The sequence below is a fragment of the Anopheles gambiae genome, chromosome 2, assembly GCF_943734735.2.
Source record: "Anopheles gambiae chromosome 2, idAnoGambNW_F1_1, whole genome shotgun sequence".
NCBI lineage: Eukaryota > Metazoa > Arthropoda > Insecta > Diptera > Culicidae > Anopheles > Anopheles gambiae.
Window position 1 is genome coordinate 54235638 of NC_064601.1, and position 16930 is coordinate 54252567.

At 45.1% G+C, this 16930-nt stretch overlaps 3 protein-coding genes across 5 annotated transcripts; 2 read left to right on the forward strand and 1 right to left on the reverse strand.

The window, feature by feature from the left end:
- Nucleotides 1-141: 141 nt before the first annotated feature.
- Nucleotides 142-2486, reverse strand: LOC1274566 (zinc finger protein 585A). 2 transcript variants are annotated; one of them, XM_061642217.1, is made up of 3 exons: nt 2432-2486; nt 2193-2327; nt 142-2122 (listed from the first exon to the last, which is right to left on the reverse strand). In XM_061642217.1, exons 2-3 carry the CDS (start codon nt 2217-2219, stop codon nt 143-145), a joined length of 2007 nt encoding a protein of 668 aa, XP_061498201.1. In that variant the 5' UTR covers nt 2220-2327; nt 2432-2486; the 3' UTR covers nt 142. The 2 variants fall into 2 exon arrangements, with proteins under 2 accessions (XP_061498201.1, XP_313707.6); XM_313707.6 differs by having other exon boundaries at nt 2193-2450.
- Nucleotides 2487-2841: 355 nt separating this feature from the next.
- Nucleotides 2842-4478, forward strand: LOC1274567 (dephospho-CoA kinase domain-containing protein). The gene is made up of 4 exons (XM_313708.5): nt 2842-2977; nt 3225-3519; nt 3595-3728; nt 3809-4478. Exons 1-4 carry the CDS (start codon nt 2866-2868, stop codon nt 3973-3975), a joined length of 708 nt encoding a protein of 235 aa, XP_313708.4. The 5' UTR covers nt 2842-2865; the 3' UTR covers nt 3976-4478.
- Nucleotides 4479-5087: 609 nt separating this feature from the next.
- LOC4577270 (transforming growth factor-beta-induced protein ig-h3) lies at nt 5088-16793 on the forward strand. 2 transcript variants are annotated; one of them, XM_313713.6, is made up of 9 exons: nt 5088-5879; nt 7331-7581; nt 8106-8400; nt 12679-12864; nt 12947-13214; nt 13301-13835; nt 15088-15704; nt 15779-15904; nt 15995-16793. In XM_313713.6, exons 1-9 carry the CDS (start codon nt 5791-5793, stop codon nt 16493-16495), a joined length of 2868 nt encoding a protein of 955 aa, XP_313713.6. In that variant the 5' UTR covers nt 5088-5790; the 3' UTR covers nt 16496-16793. The 2 variants fall into 2 exon arrangements, with proteins under 2 accessions (XP_313713.6, XP_061498200.1); XM_061642216.1 differs by having other exon boundaries at nt 7496-7581.
- Nucleotides 16794-16930: the final 137 nt, after the last annotated feature.

The window sequence follows — 16930 nt, forward strand, 5'->3', positions numbered from 1 at the left end:
TACGGACGAAAGAAATTCATCAAGAAATCAATCATTGAAAAAATTCAATTACTACCAACCAGCATCTTTGGTGAGTACACGAGTGAAGAGAAAAAATGCATTCTTCGGATTGTTGTAAACATGATAACATATAACAATATCTTCACTTTTCGTCCCTTTTCATAACACCATGCTTCTGCTGTTGGTGCCGTTTGAGGGAGCTTTTACTAACGTAAGAACCATTGCAAACATGGCACAGGTACCGATCCTCCCGATGGCTCGCTGCAACATGTTCGTTCAGATGCGACCGTTGCAAGTAGTTCTTGCCACACTCCCCACACACAAACGCTCGCTCCTGTCGATGCCGCGATCGTTGGTGTTTGTTCAGGTGATCTTTCGTGGTAAAAGATTCGTTGCATTCGTCACACCGGTAGTCCTTTCGCGCGCTGTGCACACTCCGAATGTGCGCGTTCAGGTTCGAGTTGGCCGTAAACGTTTTCTCACAGTACAGACAAGCGAATGCCTTAATGCCTGTGTGTCGTTTCAAGTGATACTTCAGCCCGGATATGGAACTGAACCGACGATCGCAAAGCATGCAATAGACGGGCTCCGATGGCTCCATGTCCGATTGATGTATGCGTTGCTGATGGGTTTCCAGCTCCTGGCTTGATGTCGTGCGGAACTGGCAGTGTGAGCATTGCTGCAATTCCGTCCCATTGACACCTGCACCCTGCTGCTCTGAAGTGTTGGAGTGCTCCAGTTGTTCGTAGTACAGACATCTGTGCTTTTCGAGGTTGTGCTTCCGCTGGAAGGTGCGATCGCACAGATTACAGGTAAACACATAACCGCTTTCCTCCTCGTGCACGGAATAGTCCAAGGATGTGCTTTGGACTAGCGATAGCGCTTCCTCCATTTCGGGAATGTTGCTCTCACGAAATCGAACATTCTCCTTCAGATGTTCGCGCCGATGGATGCGATAGCTTGCATGCCGCGTAAAACTAGCTCCACAATCGTTGCACACCAAACTGGACACGTCGTGCTCTTCCGCCAAATGAATCGTCAGGTTTCGCTGGCTCTGAAACCCTTGCTTACACTGTGGACACAGGTACATGCACACTTCTTCCTGTTTCTCCGATTCATCCATTCCCTTGAGGTAGATATCATAATCGTCGATCAGATACTCTTCTCCATTATCGATATACTTGTTCCAGATCTCATCATTCTCGAACGTTTCGTCGAGAAAATCCTCCAGAACCGTCCGCTGATCGATGCGCGGTTCCAGCGGCTGACAAGTTTTCGGCCTCTCCGGAACGCTCCGGACGAGATGCAAGTTCTGCAAAAAACGATCCTGCTCAACATCTACTACCTTGTCGTCCTCGAGCAATTCCAGCTCTTTGCCAAACAGGGATGCATTTAGCAGTGTGCCATGCAATTCTTTTGCTGCAGTAGTGGTATCATCTTCCGCGGTATGTTGCTCCTGCAAATGGTTCATCAACGCTACATAGCTGTCGTAGCTATGCGTTGCCTCCGCATTCCGGCAATGCCCACAGTAATACGGATTCACCTCTTGCCCGTGGGCTGTGCGAAGGTGTCGATTGAGACATTTCTTGAGCCGTTCCTGCTTGTTGCAAAACCGGCAAACAAACAGCCCATCTCTATGAGTGGTACGCACGTGCTCCAACAGTTGACATTCGTCTGTCCATCCGCTGTTGCAAAAGCTGCACACATGATCCTTGTGAAAGCGCATGTGGTTTTGTAAGTTGGTTTTTGTGAGAAACTGTCGCTCACAGATGTAGCAGCGGTGCAATTCTTGGGACTCGTGATAGATTGCATTGTGCTGAAGCAGGCCACGGTTGGTTTTGAACGATTTCTGACACGCTGAGCAGTAATGAAACTGCTGCTGATGCTGTTTCGTTGGACAGTGTTGCACTTTCGCATGTTTTTCTAAATCCTGCATCGATTCAAATGCCGAATCACAGTCAGTGCAACGTATGGTGGGGATGTTATCCTTTTTGGGCGATGCAGTGATACTATGCTCTTTCATGGTGATGGTTGTTATTAATGTTTCGTAGAAGAGAAAGCAATTTTCGAGCCGCTCCAAGCATGTTGTACATATACCATTCGTTTTTCGTAGTAAGGATTCCTAAGTAAAACAATATACATCATAAATATTTTCATATATAAGAGAGAGCGAGAGAGATAGTATTACTTACTTGGGGTAACTGGAAAATTCCAATCATTTCACGTATTTTCACTTCCCTTTCCAAAAGAAGCACCTCGGATTCGAACTCTATCAACCGATCTGCAGTCTCGTTGCAGCAATTGCACCGAATTGTACGATGCCGCTGCTGCATGATAACGTTCCAACCGACGATAGATCATAAACAGGTATACAAATAATAGTACTTTAGTAATATGAATGGGCGATTGTTTTGCGTTCGAAAAGACGCACCAAACTGAGACGCTAGGAAACAATACGCAGTAACTGAACTGAAAAACAACACTCTTGGACTCAGTTTGACAGCCGGGTTTATTTTTATGGTGAGGCCTCACGCACACACCGACACAGCAGTTTGACAGGTGTCGTGCTTGTCGCAAGTTGTGGGTTCACGGAGCATGTAGACGGATGTTGCACTTTTCCATTAGTTAATATTTTCATTCTGTGTTGAAGTAATCCAACGATAGGCTAATCCCGTTTTACAGCTTGCCAGGCGAACTACAGTGCATGGTAAGATGATATCAAACCATCGTGTCAATGCTGTTTTCATTCCCTGTCTGCTTCTTTTCAGCGTATTCAACAGTGAACACACTCTGCGCTGCCCAACCCAATACCACATCATATTATTAGCTTAATTCATAATTTCTACGCGTCACACTGGTGGTGAAATGTTTCTCGTTGCGTTAACCGGCGGTATCGCCTCTGGAAAGAGCACCGTGACAAAGATCTTCCGCGACAACGGAGTTCCGGTAATCGATGCCGATGCCATCGCCCGCCAAGGTAGGTGTAGCACGTTTACGAAACGATATATAATCGGGGGCCGTTGACACCATCGCGCTTGCCCTGGGATCGTGCACGACCGCTGCGTGTGTCGGGTGGGGTGGTTGACGAGCGTTTGTCGTTTAGCATAGCAGTTGCATAAGCAAATAATCATTCCATGGCACAGTTGTACGCCCATCCGCGATCGGAATTCCGTCCTATTTAAATACATACATACTGACACATATTACCCGTTGCTATGTTTTAGTGGTTGAACCGGGCCGACCAGCATGGCATAAAATCAAGGCCGCCTTTGGTGAGGAAGTCTTCCATGCCGAGAGCGGAGAGCTGAACCGAGAAGCGCTCGGGCGCATCATATTCGATGATGTAGAGAAGCGTCGAGTGCTGAATGAAATCACACATCCCGAAATTCACCGCACCATCTACCGGGAGGTGATCAAGTGTTTCTTTATGGGGCACAATTTTGTGGTGCTCGATCTACCGCTGCTGTTCGAAATACGAGTCATGTTGAACTACATCCATAAAATCATTACCGTCACATGGTGAGCGCACTTGGTGGAACTTGTTTCCTTCTAAGCACTATTAAGAATAACGTTCTGTTTCTGTGTGGTTTACAGCGAGGAAGATATTCAAGTCACCCGTTTGATGGATCGGAGTCAATACACCGAGGCAGAGGCGAAAAAGCGCATCAAAGCACAGATGCCACTGGAGCTAAAATGCGAACAATCACATTTTGTGATTGAAAATTCAGGTCAGAACAACGCATACCGAAACAGTGTGCCACAGTGGGAGAGCTTCAGTGTTGTGTTTTCGGCTTCTTTTCTTTCACAGGTACACTAAGAGACACTGAAGAGCAAACGCTAAAAATCCTCGCCATCCTGCAGGATAGTAATCAGCATTGGAAAATGCGAGGCGTCATCTTTGCTACGGCGGCGTTGCTCGTTTCCAGCATCGCGTGGCTTTTAAACTACAAGTACAAGTGGTTCAACTCGAACTGATTGAGCCGCGTGCGAGCTACGCTGTGATTCGCCTACGATTGCTTTTATTTCGTACCCAAAATCGCTCGCTGCTCCTCTCCTTCCCTGGTGGCAATATTCGTTTTGCATTAAGTGCGTGTTTCCTATTCCCTCGTTTTCCCGAATTTTGTTATTGTTTTGTCGTCGCATCTATTGATGTAGATTTTAGGACGAAGCTACATCACCGTGCAATACGTGTCCTTGCGTGTAAATAAGTAGCACTTCAAGATGTACAGAAAAGTCAATAGTGTAGGTAATCGCGCGTTATTATTTTTTTTTTTTTGCTTCAGTAAACAAAGACAGAGGGCATTTAATAATCGGATAGTAATGTGCTGAAGATGCAATCTAATGTGTTCGTGTGCACGGGTACTTGGTGTGGTGTCTGCGTGTGCAATGCAAGCTAAATGAGCTATACGCTTTTCCTTTTTACATCGTCCTGACGGAGAGAATAGAAATATAGAGAAGCGAAAAAAAACGTAAATAAATAAGGGTTGTTTTTTTACTGCACAGTTGAAATAAATTACTGAAAGAACAATATGATCTTCGGTTGAATTAATAAACGAAACTCGCTGCAAAATGCTAACTAACAACATGAAAAGGAAAGCTTTTATCGAAATATTATTCTATCTGTGATTAACGATCGGCGGTTTTGTCCAATTTGAAATAATTCTTGGTTTTTTTTTTCCAATTTGGAATAGATTACTGAAAGAACAATATGATTGTCGGTTAAATTAATAAACGAAACTCGCTGCAAAATGCTAACTAACAACATGAAAAGGAAAGCTTTTATCGAAATATTATTCTATCTGTGATTAACGATCGGCGGTTTTGTCCAATTTGAAATAATTCTTGGATATTTTTCCAATTTGGAATAGATTACTGAAAGAACAATATGATTTTCGGTTGAATTAATAAACGAAAATCGCTGCAAAATGCTAACTAACAACATGAAAAGGAAAGCTTTTATCGAAATATTATTCTATCTGTGATTGTCGGTCGGCGGTTATGTCCAATTTCGTGCTGACGCGAGCGCACTGTGCTTTCACTCTGTATAGCTCTCTTGCTTTCTTTTTCTGTTTCTTTACCCGCGTAGAACAACAATCGATCCCGGAGAAACGTGATGGTGCTCGCGAAAGGGGGTGAAATTTCTAGAAAAAGAGAAGATTCCCCGTTCCGCGTGCACTCGTGCACTACCTACTACCACGCGGGAACACACCGTACTGGCTGCAAAAGTCTAGCCGATAAAGCGACCTGAAACCGGTCTGCGGGATTTCCATGTCCCGTCTCTTGCTTCCTCCACGGCCATTCTCGTACGCATCCATTTCTCTTCATCATTTAATCATAATAATATCATCTGTTTAGTGTTTATTTACTTCGCGATCACTTTACCACTACACTTACGCTGCGATCTCTGACTTTGCGCATACAAACGATCGCACCGCGACTGCTTCGATGCGTGCGACGTTTTTTTTTGTTTCCGTACTCGGCGTAAAATTGAGTTCGTGTGTATGTGTGTGTACAGAGGAACGACGGAACAGTTATTATGTAGTGGTGGTGTGGCTTGAACTTATAAATACAAGTGCACCGGTGTGATCAGTTATTTGTTTCGTGGAAAACGTACTACAGCGCGGATCGCGAGCGCTAAGCGGAAAGCCCTTCCGGAGCCTGTTCAGGCAGAGTCAGGTCGTCGAAATTGTCTGTGCTGTGCTGTGTGCGCGAAATTGTGTTCTAATTGGTCGGTGGAAAGTGATCTGTGTAACGTAGGGTGATCTGTGCAACGTACAGAAACCGAGAACGATGGAACGTGCCCGTGTCCGTGCGATCGGGGTTCCCTTCGCCCTGTTGCTGTTGCTTGGTCTGGCTGCTCGTTCGGTGACCTCTTTCGAGTAATGCATTTTTTGTTGTTGTTGCTCCATTTAACCATCCCATGTCCCGTTATTCCCCGGCCATCCTTATCCGATCCTTAATAACGCTTCCACCTTCGATCGATTGTCCTGTCCCGGTGCGGGTTGACCTTCGTTGAGTAATTGAGCTTCCAGCTTCGCAAGTAGCCGATCGTTAATTATTGAACAATTATTCCAGATCGTGATCAAGCCGTATGCTTGACAACGCGTACAACTATCTTGCTTCAAATTTAATTATTTCTAATTCCACACCGTTTAGTTGGAGTAAACGATCAGTAGGGAAGCGCAATAGAGTAGTAGTAGTAGTAGTAGTAGTAGCAGTAGTGTTGGTACCGTGTAGCAACGATGCCCTTTGGCTCTTGCTGACCGGAAGATGGCACGAGATTCTAGAAGTTTCTCATTCCCATTTCGCCATCTTTCCACTCCAACGTCCTCAGAGACGGATCATGTTTGGGGTGGTAATTGGTGGTGTTTTGCGTGTTTTCACTACTCAATTGGCACTTGCTTACCGTTGACTACGGACACCCAATCGTCCATCGTCCTCGTCCACATGTGATGTAGGGTTGATTATTTAATAATGGATGCTGCTGTGGAAGGCCAGTTTAGAATATAGCCTCTTCCGTTTGAACGAACGAGATAGGGACACACAGGAATAGGGACGGCGGACTAGCGATCGTTCGTAGGATAGAAAGGAGAAAGGAGATAAGCGACGCTGAATTAGCAATGAGCAGACTCGTTAGCGGGAGAAAAAAAACCCTTTCCATTTTTTGCGACGGGATTCAACGGGATCGTTCAGAACCAAATCGTACTTTCTCCAGCCCAGCTCCAGTCGGCAAAAGAAAGCAGATTGAGCTCCATGCGTGATACCATAGTCTCGTGCATGAATAGTCTGGAGAAATGGAAAATATTGAATTGATGTCCTTCCTTGACCCGTTGATCCTCTAAACCCATTAACAGCTAACACCGTCACTGCCTTACAATACTTTCCATTTTTTATGTGACTAATCCCGACCGCAGTGCAATCCGTTAACCGGGTGTACTGCTTGCTAATTGTTTAATTTTGAAAATTTTGGTTTCGGTTTTTGTTTTCGTTTCATCTAACCACCAACCACCAAATGTTCGTCGCCACCACACCACCACCTTCAACAACCACAACAACATTAACAACTACACGAACGTTATCTATTGTTACTACTCAACCGGGGGCGATCGGTGTTGATTGCGTGGTTTTCACCCGGGCTCTACAACAAAATCATCAATAACTCTGTGGCCGCGGGACTCGGAAATTAATGGTGACCATGTGTTATCCCATGCGCGCACAAACAAATAAACTTTCACACAAACACACACACACACACACATGATCACACAATGGTATATCGGATGTGGTATTATTGGTTTTATATACCGTGTTATATACACAACCTCTAAAGTGGTTTGGATGACGAAGTCATCCGGCTAGCCGGACTTGGCGAAGATTTGGCCGAGTGGCCGGCAGAATTGCACGAACCGATTGCCACGGCCGATGTCAATCCATTCCTCTGGATGCTACGCCATATAGATGAGCCTGACCGTGTCAATGACCATCACTATTCCAGGGTACCGGAAGCGCTGGTCGGTGGTGCGTTTGGTGGATCGGAACGGGAAACCGCTACGATCGGTGGCCAGGATCGCGAATCATTGGGTAAGTATCTGTTTGCATTTCCTAAGGCTAGGGCCCTCTTTTGCGGTCATTTACACCCAATTTGTTCCACATCGTTGCGCAGAGTTGGAGAAGAATCGGATTCGCAAAGCCCACACACACAGATGGTTCTAACTAGAACACTGAGTCGAATCGAGTGATTTGTTTCTTCTAGTAGTATATTTCTTGATCTCATCAGCTTCAGTTCTCATGTGAGCAAAAGCATATGCTTTAGCAGTGTTGATGCATAAACGCTCATCGAATGGCGTAAGACGCAATAAATAAGATTGAATAGCACGACGCTTCAATGATCGATGGAGGTTAATGGTAGAGTACATAAATATACCTTTAATGCGGTACATATGCTGCCACTCGGTGTAAATACATTTTGGTTGAGCGTTTTCCTTTTGCCTTCAAACCTGGTTCATGAATTGGAAATTGATCTGTTGCGCATATACGTATATTCATCCATCCAAACCACACACTTGGCACACCATTACTGACCAAGAATTCGTCTCGCACTCCAGAATCGGACGCAGAAACGTTTGCCGACGAGCTGGGCCAGAATCCGGATGACAGACAACCATCGTCAGTACATCGACCGGGACTAACACCGCCGTACCGTCCACCGGCAGCGCAACATCCCGATGTGGAGACGGTGGATGATGGCCGCCAACCGCCACCGTTCGATACCAGCTCGCTGTTCCAGCATCATTTCAACTCGTTCTTCAATACGCCACTGGAGACGGGCTTCTTTGGAACGGCCGGTCTTCCCGGATTCGGTTTCTTTGACACCAACGCCAACCGTCCGTGGTGGAAGGGGTAAGTTCGTATCTAGTACAGACTGGGAAGTAGCGATGAGCAATGGATAAATTGGTAGCAAATTGTCGCACGGTGCACAAACCCCTCCAATCCGTGATGCACTAATAATTTGCATTCAACGCCTAATGCTACAGTCTCCGTGCACACACACACACACCCAGTCGCACTACGCTTTATAGATAGTAATGTGTGCGCCTTGGATAGTGGATAGTGCATAAAAACTGTGCCAACATGTGGTGCAACAGCGCACACTGCACACCGTCGCGCACCAACAACACGCATGGACAACAGGCGGCCGGATGACATGAAAAAGAACCAAACGCAAACACATGTTTTTGGTGTGTAAAGATCAACATCATCAGCATTGATGAAAGGCGGCGTTTAATCGTTGCATGTGGCATTTTTACACCACGATCCTGGGGTGTGCAATGGCTTGGTGTGCCGTACCGTGGAAAGAACGCCGCGTAAAGATCGGTTCCGATAGGGAATGAACTGTGTACATAGTTTGTGAACATGTTTGTGAAGCAAAATCAATATGAACATGGGAAAGCAGGACTGTTTGATCACTGTTCTCGTTTGGGACTGTTCTCATTGTCGTTAAGCACCTATTTGCATAAAAAAGAAAGGAGCAAAAAAAAAACGATTTACTTACTTTCCTCTGGTGTCTCGAAAGCTCTTTTTTGTTTACTACAGATGCAGTAAAATAGTAGAAAAGGAACACTGTATAAACAGGATAAGAGGTAAACCAAGCATCCGTGCAAAATGATAATGATGTGGAATATTGAAAAACCCATTTTTGGGAGAGCAACACCTACAGCAGCAAGCCGATCTTGAACCATTACCGTGTCTAGACTGACCTACATTATTTTGCAGGTATCGCATCCGGTCCCGCAATCCAGTAGAAAGTTCCAACGAGCTCATAAGCGATTTTCGGGTTTAGGTAGGGCGGTTGCTAGGGTAACAATTTAACCCAACCGATACGCTGGGAAGAGTTTGTCGCCCTTGCGACGGAACAATGCCACTCGGATGGGTTGTAAAGGTAGATTTTGCTAATTTTGAAGTGTGTTTTTGAGAGAGGAAGAGAAATGGGTACATTCCTTTCAAGTGCTTTCCAAGGTGAGCCCAAGATTTCAGGTTTGTGTTAAATCCATTTACGTACCCCAGACGGTGGATACCATTGTGTCGCTCGACAAACTTCCGGACGGTAAGATTTTGTGTTTTTTTTGGTACGCATCGTGAGAAGGTTATTTGTTGGGCAAAGCAAAGTCCGTATCCGTGGGATAAATTAGAACGATCTGTTTCTTTTATTTTTGATAGCAAGACAGGTACAATGTAGGGGAGCGTGTGGGTGTTTTGTGCACGTTGAGACAAGTGCGCAAAAAAACCGTAGCATGTAACACACATTGTTACGGTGTGTGTGGGAGCTGTCGATGCACAAGCACAGGAGAATGGTTTCATGAGACCATAATTAGGCATTACATGCTGTCGGATCTCCAGCTTTCACAAACAAAATGGCTGTATGCAACGCATTGCGCTTTATGATTGCACAGGCTGATAGACACGCATCGCAGAGGGGGCTGGCTAGTATATCCAATCAGAAGGTGTTGTAAAGTGAGCTTTTATGGGGTGTAATTTAATTTACGACATTTATTTTGTACGTGTATTTTTTTTCCAACTTGACTACGTTTCCAACCCTGTTTGGGGGTTTCCCGCTTGATTTATAAGCAGTTTGTTTTCCGGTTAAGGAAAAATAGGAATATCGGAATTCCTGAAAATAAGGAATTTCTCAATATTACAGATCAAATGTCAAATTAGTACAATTTGCTTGAAAAATTGTCCAATGCAGTGTAAATTGCATTTTTGCTAATAAATTTAATCCACTTAAAAGCCAAAAATATCAGAATGTTCTGCACGAATCGTATCGAATAAATTAAGTCAAAATACCGAGTAATCAAATGTATTTTGGCTGTAATCCGCCAAATTCGACTTACGTTGATATTCTAGTTACGCGGATTCCCCGGGAACGCACAAACCGCGTAACTCGGGAACAGACTGTATATAGACTGGGATTGACAACGTAGGCCGTTACGCCAAATAGAAAAAGAAGTTCCTGTTGGTTAATGTAGTTAACATATATCCCAGAACTACGGTTTAACACGTCGTCGCCGCTGGACACGGTCTTGTGTCGGTTGGTAGCTTATGATGTTCGATATGCATTATGGATGTTTTAAAAGGTTAACAAGATGCAACAACGAGAAATCACCGCACTGTGGCAGATCATTCATTACTGGATCATTGCACCGGTCAGCGTTTCTCGTTGCATGCTCACCCCCAAAACACGTTGATCGTGCTCAGCAGCAGTTTAAATAATCATTGCTCTCACTCTCACAGAGATATGCTGATGCTGTTGGTAATGTAAAGGCAAAAAATGCAGTGCCAATGTCTTTGCTGTGCACAAAGTTCTGATCGAGGTCGCGGGTAGTTTGCTCATCTCCGAACAACGGGGCCAAAGTGGACCCCTCCCGGCTCGCAAGTCCTACTAGCTGATGGCTTATCGTTTCGCACTGGGGTTGTTACCACTGACCCGGGTCTGAATGGAGACGATTTAACTGATTCCGCGCCGCTGTGCAGCAGGAGACATATGCTCACGACCCCAGCGCGTGTTGTTGCGCTCTCGGAAGAGCGCTCTCCATAATCGTATTCGCGACGCAAATGCAAACTGACGATGATTTACGGCGAGAATTGGCTTGAATTTCATTAGTTTTAATGCAATGTCCGTGAATTATTCACACGACCAGAAGGAGGGAGTAAGCCACGCCGTCAAAGGAAGACGTACGCGGCTCGAACGATGCTGGACAACCGGTGTAGTGTCGACTGTGTAAGTGTTTTTTTTTCTCGCAGAAGCTGCTTTATCCATTGTTTTTATTCTCAAAGTTTGGACTGTTGAGAGTGGAAAGGATCACGAAGATAGACAGCAATGGACCAGAAAGGCCTGATTTTGTGAAGCAAAGCAAATGAATGGGCCATTTGCCGCACAACTAGCTCGTCTGGGAATGCAATCAAAAGCTGCACACTGGAGTATTTTATCAGCGCAGAAGAAAACCAACTGGCAGCTTGACTACCCCGCAAGACGCGTGAGCATCATCCTTGAATTGTATCCAAATTCAGCAGAAAAGGATGGGGTGTTGTAAAATCTAAGGTTCCATGTCGATTTGAATTAGCTCATCTGACGACTTCAAGAGGAACTTGCTTGCCCGAGTCGTTTAGATGTGTACCGCAAAACGGGCATTGAATTTCCAACCACAAAGCACACCGCCGACAAGCGAACGTATTATCGTTTGGTTGGCAATGAAAATGGACAGATATTTTCCCACGATAGCTAACTGTGCTGGGTTTTTGTTTCTTCGTAGGCCTTGTTACGTCATTTTACAGATGACTAGAAATTTACTATTGGCATTGCTAATTTGATTCCCTTGAACTAATCTTGCAAAGGGGAGCATTTTCTGTTCTATTCCGTTTAGAACACTTCGAGCGAAACAGGTTGACGTTCGAAAGATAAATATGTACGTCCGATGGATGTGAACTTTTTTACTCGGAGTAAACGAACATCAGTTTTCTTTCTGAATTCATTTGTTTTTGCTTGCGTGAGGATAAACGTAACAAAACTTAGCGCGCAAAGGCACGGTGACGAACTGAAAAGGTTACTTAAAAGCGCTGGATCATGCATTAATCAGCAACTTATTTTGTCGGACGTGTGACATTACCAACTCACTTTCTACCAACAACAGCTGACCGTTGATGTATATTTTTCATTTTCTTCGAAAACAAGACATTAAGCACATAATGATACCTTGCCAAACGCAATTCACCTAAAGTTAGTGTTTTGTGCATACTTGCTAAAACGGAATTTGTAATTTTAAGAAGAGTTTACTTTTCTTTAAATGTTTAAAATTTTCTACTTACCTTTAAGATCAGTTTGCAGGTATGGTAAGTGTTACAGTTCATACGGAGAGCAAATGAAAGCCAACTTGCTCGTTTGGTGGTTAACTATGAACTGATTTATTACAAAAGAAAGCATAGGCTACTATGCCTAGGAAGCGAAATTATGCTGAGGCAAAATCCACTGTTTAGTAGTCATAGCCTACTGCAGTAAGGTTTCATGAAAACGACGAATGTACGGCCATTGCTTTTTCTTCTCAATTAAGCCTTAAATTTCAAGCAAGAATTAAAAGCGACCCAGCATCGTTCGCTAATCCACTAAAATGCACTTTTTCACAGGGAAAATGTTTGCGTTGAGCGGGAAGAAAAGGAAGAAGACATAACATCGTCCGACAACGACGAGGTATCGGTCAACGGAGGCACAGCCAGCGGAGGCAGCAGTTTCGGTTTCCATGGTTTCAGCACGTTCAACTTGAACGTTCAATCGTGTGCCGAAAAGCAGCACAAATATGTGTGCACCTCGATGTAAGCAAGGATTTGCCTTTTTGGACGGACAAACCGTAACCACTGGTCGGATGGTTTTTTTCGCTCTCCTTTTTCTCCACAGCAAAAACGTCAACGGTCGAAAGCGCACGGAGAAGCTTACACGCCAATGCTGTCACGGATACGGTCGACCACGCAATGGACCACCGAACGCGCATTGCCAAAAGCTGGACCTATACTCGATGGAAGAAACGGTCGAGAGGCTCGGCGCGAAGGAGTTCGTTTCCACGCTTAAGAAGAGCGGTTTGGATGCTACATTGGAGAATGATGTGACACTGTTTGTTGTACCGGACAGTGCCTACACTACCTTTGCCGAGCAAATGTGGGAAAACGTAAGTATGCCATGGCTGTACAAGCGGAACTGTTGCACAACTCTATAGCGAAATTGTTCCTCCTCTCTGTTCCCCCGTTGTCACAGAATCTGGTTGCGTTTGACCCGATGGCACGAGCAAAGCGCGCGATTGACTTCGCTAGCATGACGGCACGGGACATGATCCTGGCGCACACGGTCAACGGAACGTATTTCATCGAGGATATTAGCAACGAGCAGCTGCTCAAAACAGATCTGCCCGGAGCGAACATTCGCATCAACATTTATCCCCGGGGACCAATGGCGGCGACGGTTCGGGATCAGTCGCACGCTGAGCATCCTTACCGCTACACTGCCAACTGTGCGCCACTGCTCAAGCTGAACCGTGTGGCCGATCGGGGCATTGTGCACGTCGTAGATCGTGTGCTGGTACCGGCTCGCAACACGCTGATGGACATCATTGAGGTACGGGACGATATGACGCTCATGCGCACCTTCCTAGAGATGACCGGGCTGGACAAGATGCTGCGCGAGCAGGGCGATGACAAGCACTACACCATTTTCGCGCCCAACGATGATGCGTTCCTCAAGCTGGACAAAGACATCCGTCGCAAACTGAAGGCAGGCAATGGCTGCGCCATGAGTAAGTGCTCAAGATTTCCTGTTTTGTATATTTCTGCAAACGTATATTTTACCATCGCTTGGTGGTTTTCTTACTTTTGCTTCTATGGAAATGGTGTGTTTCTTTCTTCTTTTTTTTCTGTGGACGAGCAAAAACGAATCGATTGTTTACGGCTCGATGACTAATTGCAATCGCCGATTGCGCCGGTTCTTACGGTGGCCGGGGTACATTTTATGTTACTTCGCGTCATTCACAATTACGGTGCTCATTGTGTGCTGGCGCGAACGTGACGAGAATGAAGGGGATGCAAATGTTGGAACGTTCTGCCATTATGAAAGACTCCACAAGTTCAAATGAATAACAGAAACAGCCCCCGCATGTTAGAATCTGTTACAAATGGGCAATTGTTACCCCTTGCATAAATAATTTTACCGGATCTGTGGATATGTAGGTACGATTGTCTCGGCAATTCGTAACATTCGTTGCGCTGTTTATTCCAGAAAGATTAGTTAGAGCCAGATAAAAAGTTGAATCAATGTTATGTCAAATTATTAAATTTACTTTTTTTTATTGCTATCTTCATTGAGGAACGTTTGTGCAACATATGTAGCATAAATTCAACGGTAAATATTTAGTTCAACTACTGAACATTTATTGTTGATTTGCCATTGATTCGTTCTGAACACACAGTCGTAAAATGTATAGAACGATCATTAAATCACCCCCCCCCCTCCCCTCCTCTATTTCTTCTTTTTAACTACATGCGAATGATCGTTTATCCTGGTTATGGTTAAACCAACCAGCTACTGATAACCAAGTCAATAATTGATGACTATAGGCTTAAGCCAAAATTTACGAAAGAGTTATGTTGAATATGAAGAGGATCATGCTTTGCACCAACCGTTCATTTTATTTCTGGGGTCATGTTTTTATACTGTCTAACCCAAAAACAGTATTCGATATGCTAATACCAAAGCAAACCCGCGTGTTCTGATCATTATGCACTGTTTGGAAAAAAGCAAGCAAACATTACCACCAGTATCGCTTTCTCAAGGTCTTTGCATCACACATGTACTATTTTGCATTCAAATTACAATCGATCGTTTCGCACTAAGACCAGGAATGCATTTGCCAAAAGTTTGATGATTTCAATTGATGCCGCGTTAATCGTATCGAAATCCCGATTCAGTATCCTAATGCGTTTAGTGATTCGGTTAATTGAATTTTACCCATCATGTGTTTAAGCAACTCCATATTTGTTTCCAATCGACAGACATCCTCAAGAACCACATTCTGGATATAACGTTCTGCTCGCTTGCTGCTGTTAACGGCGTCAAGACGTCGACGTACAACATGCTCAACGAAAAGCTCGAGTTTGAATATGCCATGGTGGGCAAGACGCGTGTCCCATCGTCCGTGGAGGGTGAGCTGAGCGAGGTCGAAGACGAGGGCAAGAAGACGCAGCGCATCCGCATTAACGGTTTCGCAACGATTGAGGAGAGCGACGTGGTTGCTAGCAATGGTGTTCTGCACGTGATTGACAGCGTTCTGCCGACGGACAGTGGCATGCCGATTTCAAACACACTGGGCAATCACAATCTAACCGTATTCAAGCAGCTGATCTCCGATGCCGGACTCGAGGAGGAGTTTGACGGCATGTCCAACCGTACGTTCTTCATTCCAACCGACCAGGCATTCGAACAGACGGAAACGGGACGGTACTGGATCCGTCAATTGAAGGAGCACCCGGAAAGCCTGCGTGGTAACGCTGCACTCAAGGAGTTCCTCGAGTATCACGTGGCAGAACCGTTGATTAAGACCTGTGGCCTGGAGGAGACAACCATACCGACAAAGGCCGGACAAAATGTTCGCGTTAACCTATACACTACGGTAGGTGCCGGAACGAGAAGCTAGGGCATTGGAGAACAGGGTTTTCATTGAATTTTCTCTTTCTCTTTCTGTAGAATCCCGTATTCACGACGGTTATGAATCGTGCCACTGTCAACTGTGCCCGTTTGGTACGTTTCGACGAAGAAACGTGCGGATCTGTGGTGCACGAAATCGACAAGGTGTTGGATGTGCCTAAGACGGTAAGCGAAAGCGAGTGCAGTCGTCAAAAGACATCCGCGGAATGACGGACACGGCGTTACTAATGACACATTTAATGGGACTTTTTTTAGAACTTGATGGAAGCCCTAAGCGCCAATCCGGATTACAGCATGTTCCAGCGTATGGTTAGTCTTACCAATCTGACCGAGCTGCTTACGTCTCCCGATTCTGGACTGACGCTGCTGGTTCCGAAGAATGACGTGTTCCTCGAGGTGGACTCGTGGTATCAGGAAACACTCCAGAACCAGGACGAGCTGGAACGCATCATTCGAGCGCACGTGCTGCCGAACGTGATCTGCTGCACTGGCATCGTACCGTCGGAGTGGCCATTTGTACGCACGACCGAAACGATCAGCGGCCATCAGCTGAAGCTTAACCGTAACCGCCGACCCCAGGTACAGAATGCCGGCATTACCAAGTGCGATGTTGTAGCCCGCAATGGTATCATTCATGAGATTAACGATGTGATCAATGTGCAGCCGAAGCGCACCAGCAGTACCGGTGCTGGTTCTGGCAATCCGTTCGAAAGCTTCGGTAGCATCACACGCCCACTCACTTTCTGGTTTAAGTGAGAAACGACCTGCTATCTCATGCTTTATATCCCACTTTCTTATTCTCTATGTTTGTGGGATTGGCCTCACCCCAGGGATTCGGTTTTTAAAAGGCATCAGATGCTTTACTTTTAGCACATCCGGGTGGAATCGTGCTCATCCTGAGCAATGCAATATCGATTGGTTCGTTAATTATTTGAACGAGTATAGGAGAGCCACGGTGGTGCCGAATTCTGAGAGGCATAGTTTTACAATACTTCTAACATTACTGTATTTATACAACGAGAAATAAACAACTCATGGTGTTTAACTGTACAAATATTTTGTGCATATTATTGTGCTGTCCGATTTGTAGGTAAATCTATCTAATTTTAGTGGTAAATAAAGAATAGCAAAGAAATAATGATGACATAATTATTTCCTTGCCCCAATAACATCGAGCAATACAATCACAAG

Bases quoted from the DNA above. Each gene is read 5' to 3' on its own strand.
- LOC1274566 (XM_313707.6), bottom strand. From the start codon at position 2,333: ATGCAGCAGCGGCATCGTACAATTCGGTGCAATTGCTGCAACGAGACT. The intron at 2,123-2,192 runs GTAAGTAATACT...TGTTTTACTTAG, and splicing joins GAATTTTCCAGTTACCCCAA to GAATCCTTACTACGAAAAAC.
- LOC1274567 (XM_313708.5), top strand. From the start codon at position 2,866: ATGTTTCTCGTTGCGTTAACCGGCGGTATCGCCTCTGGAAAGAGCACC. The intron at 2,978-3,224 runs GTAGGTGTAGCA...GCTATGTTTTAG, and splicing joins CGATGCCATCGCCCGCCAAG to TGGTTGAACCGGGCCGACCA. The intron at 3,729-3,808 runs GTCAGAACAACG...TTTCTTTCACAG, and splicing joins TTTTGTGATTGAAAATTCAG to GTACACTAAGAGACACTGAA.
- LOC4577270 (XM_313713.6), top strand. From the start codon at position 5,791: ATGGAACGTGCCCGTGTCCGTGCGATCGGGGTTCCCTTCGCCCTGTTG. The intron at 8,401-12,678 runs GTAAGTTCGTAT...ACTTTTTCACAG, and splicing joins AACCGTCCGTGGTGGAAGGG to GGAAAATGTTTGCGTTGAGC. The intron at 15,905-15,994 runs GTAAGCGAAAGC...GACTTTTTTTAG, and splicing joins TGTTGGATGTGCCTAAGACG to AACTTGATGGAAGCCCTAAG.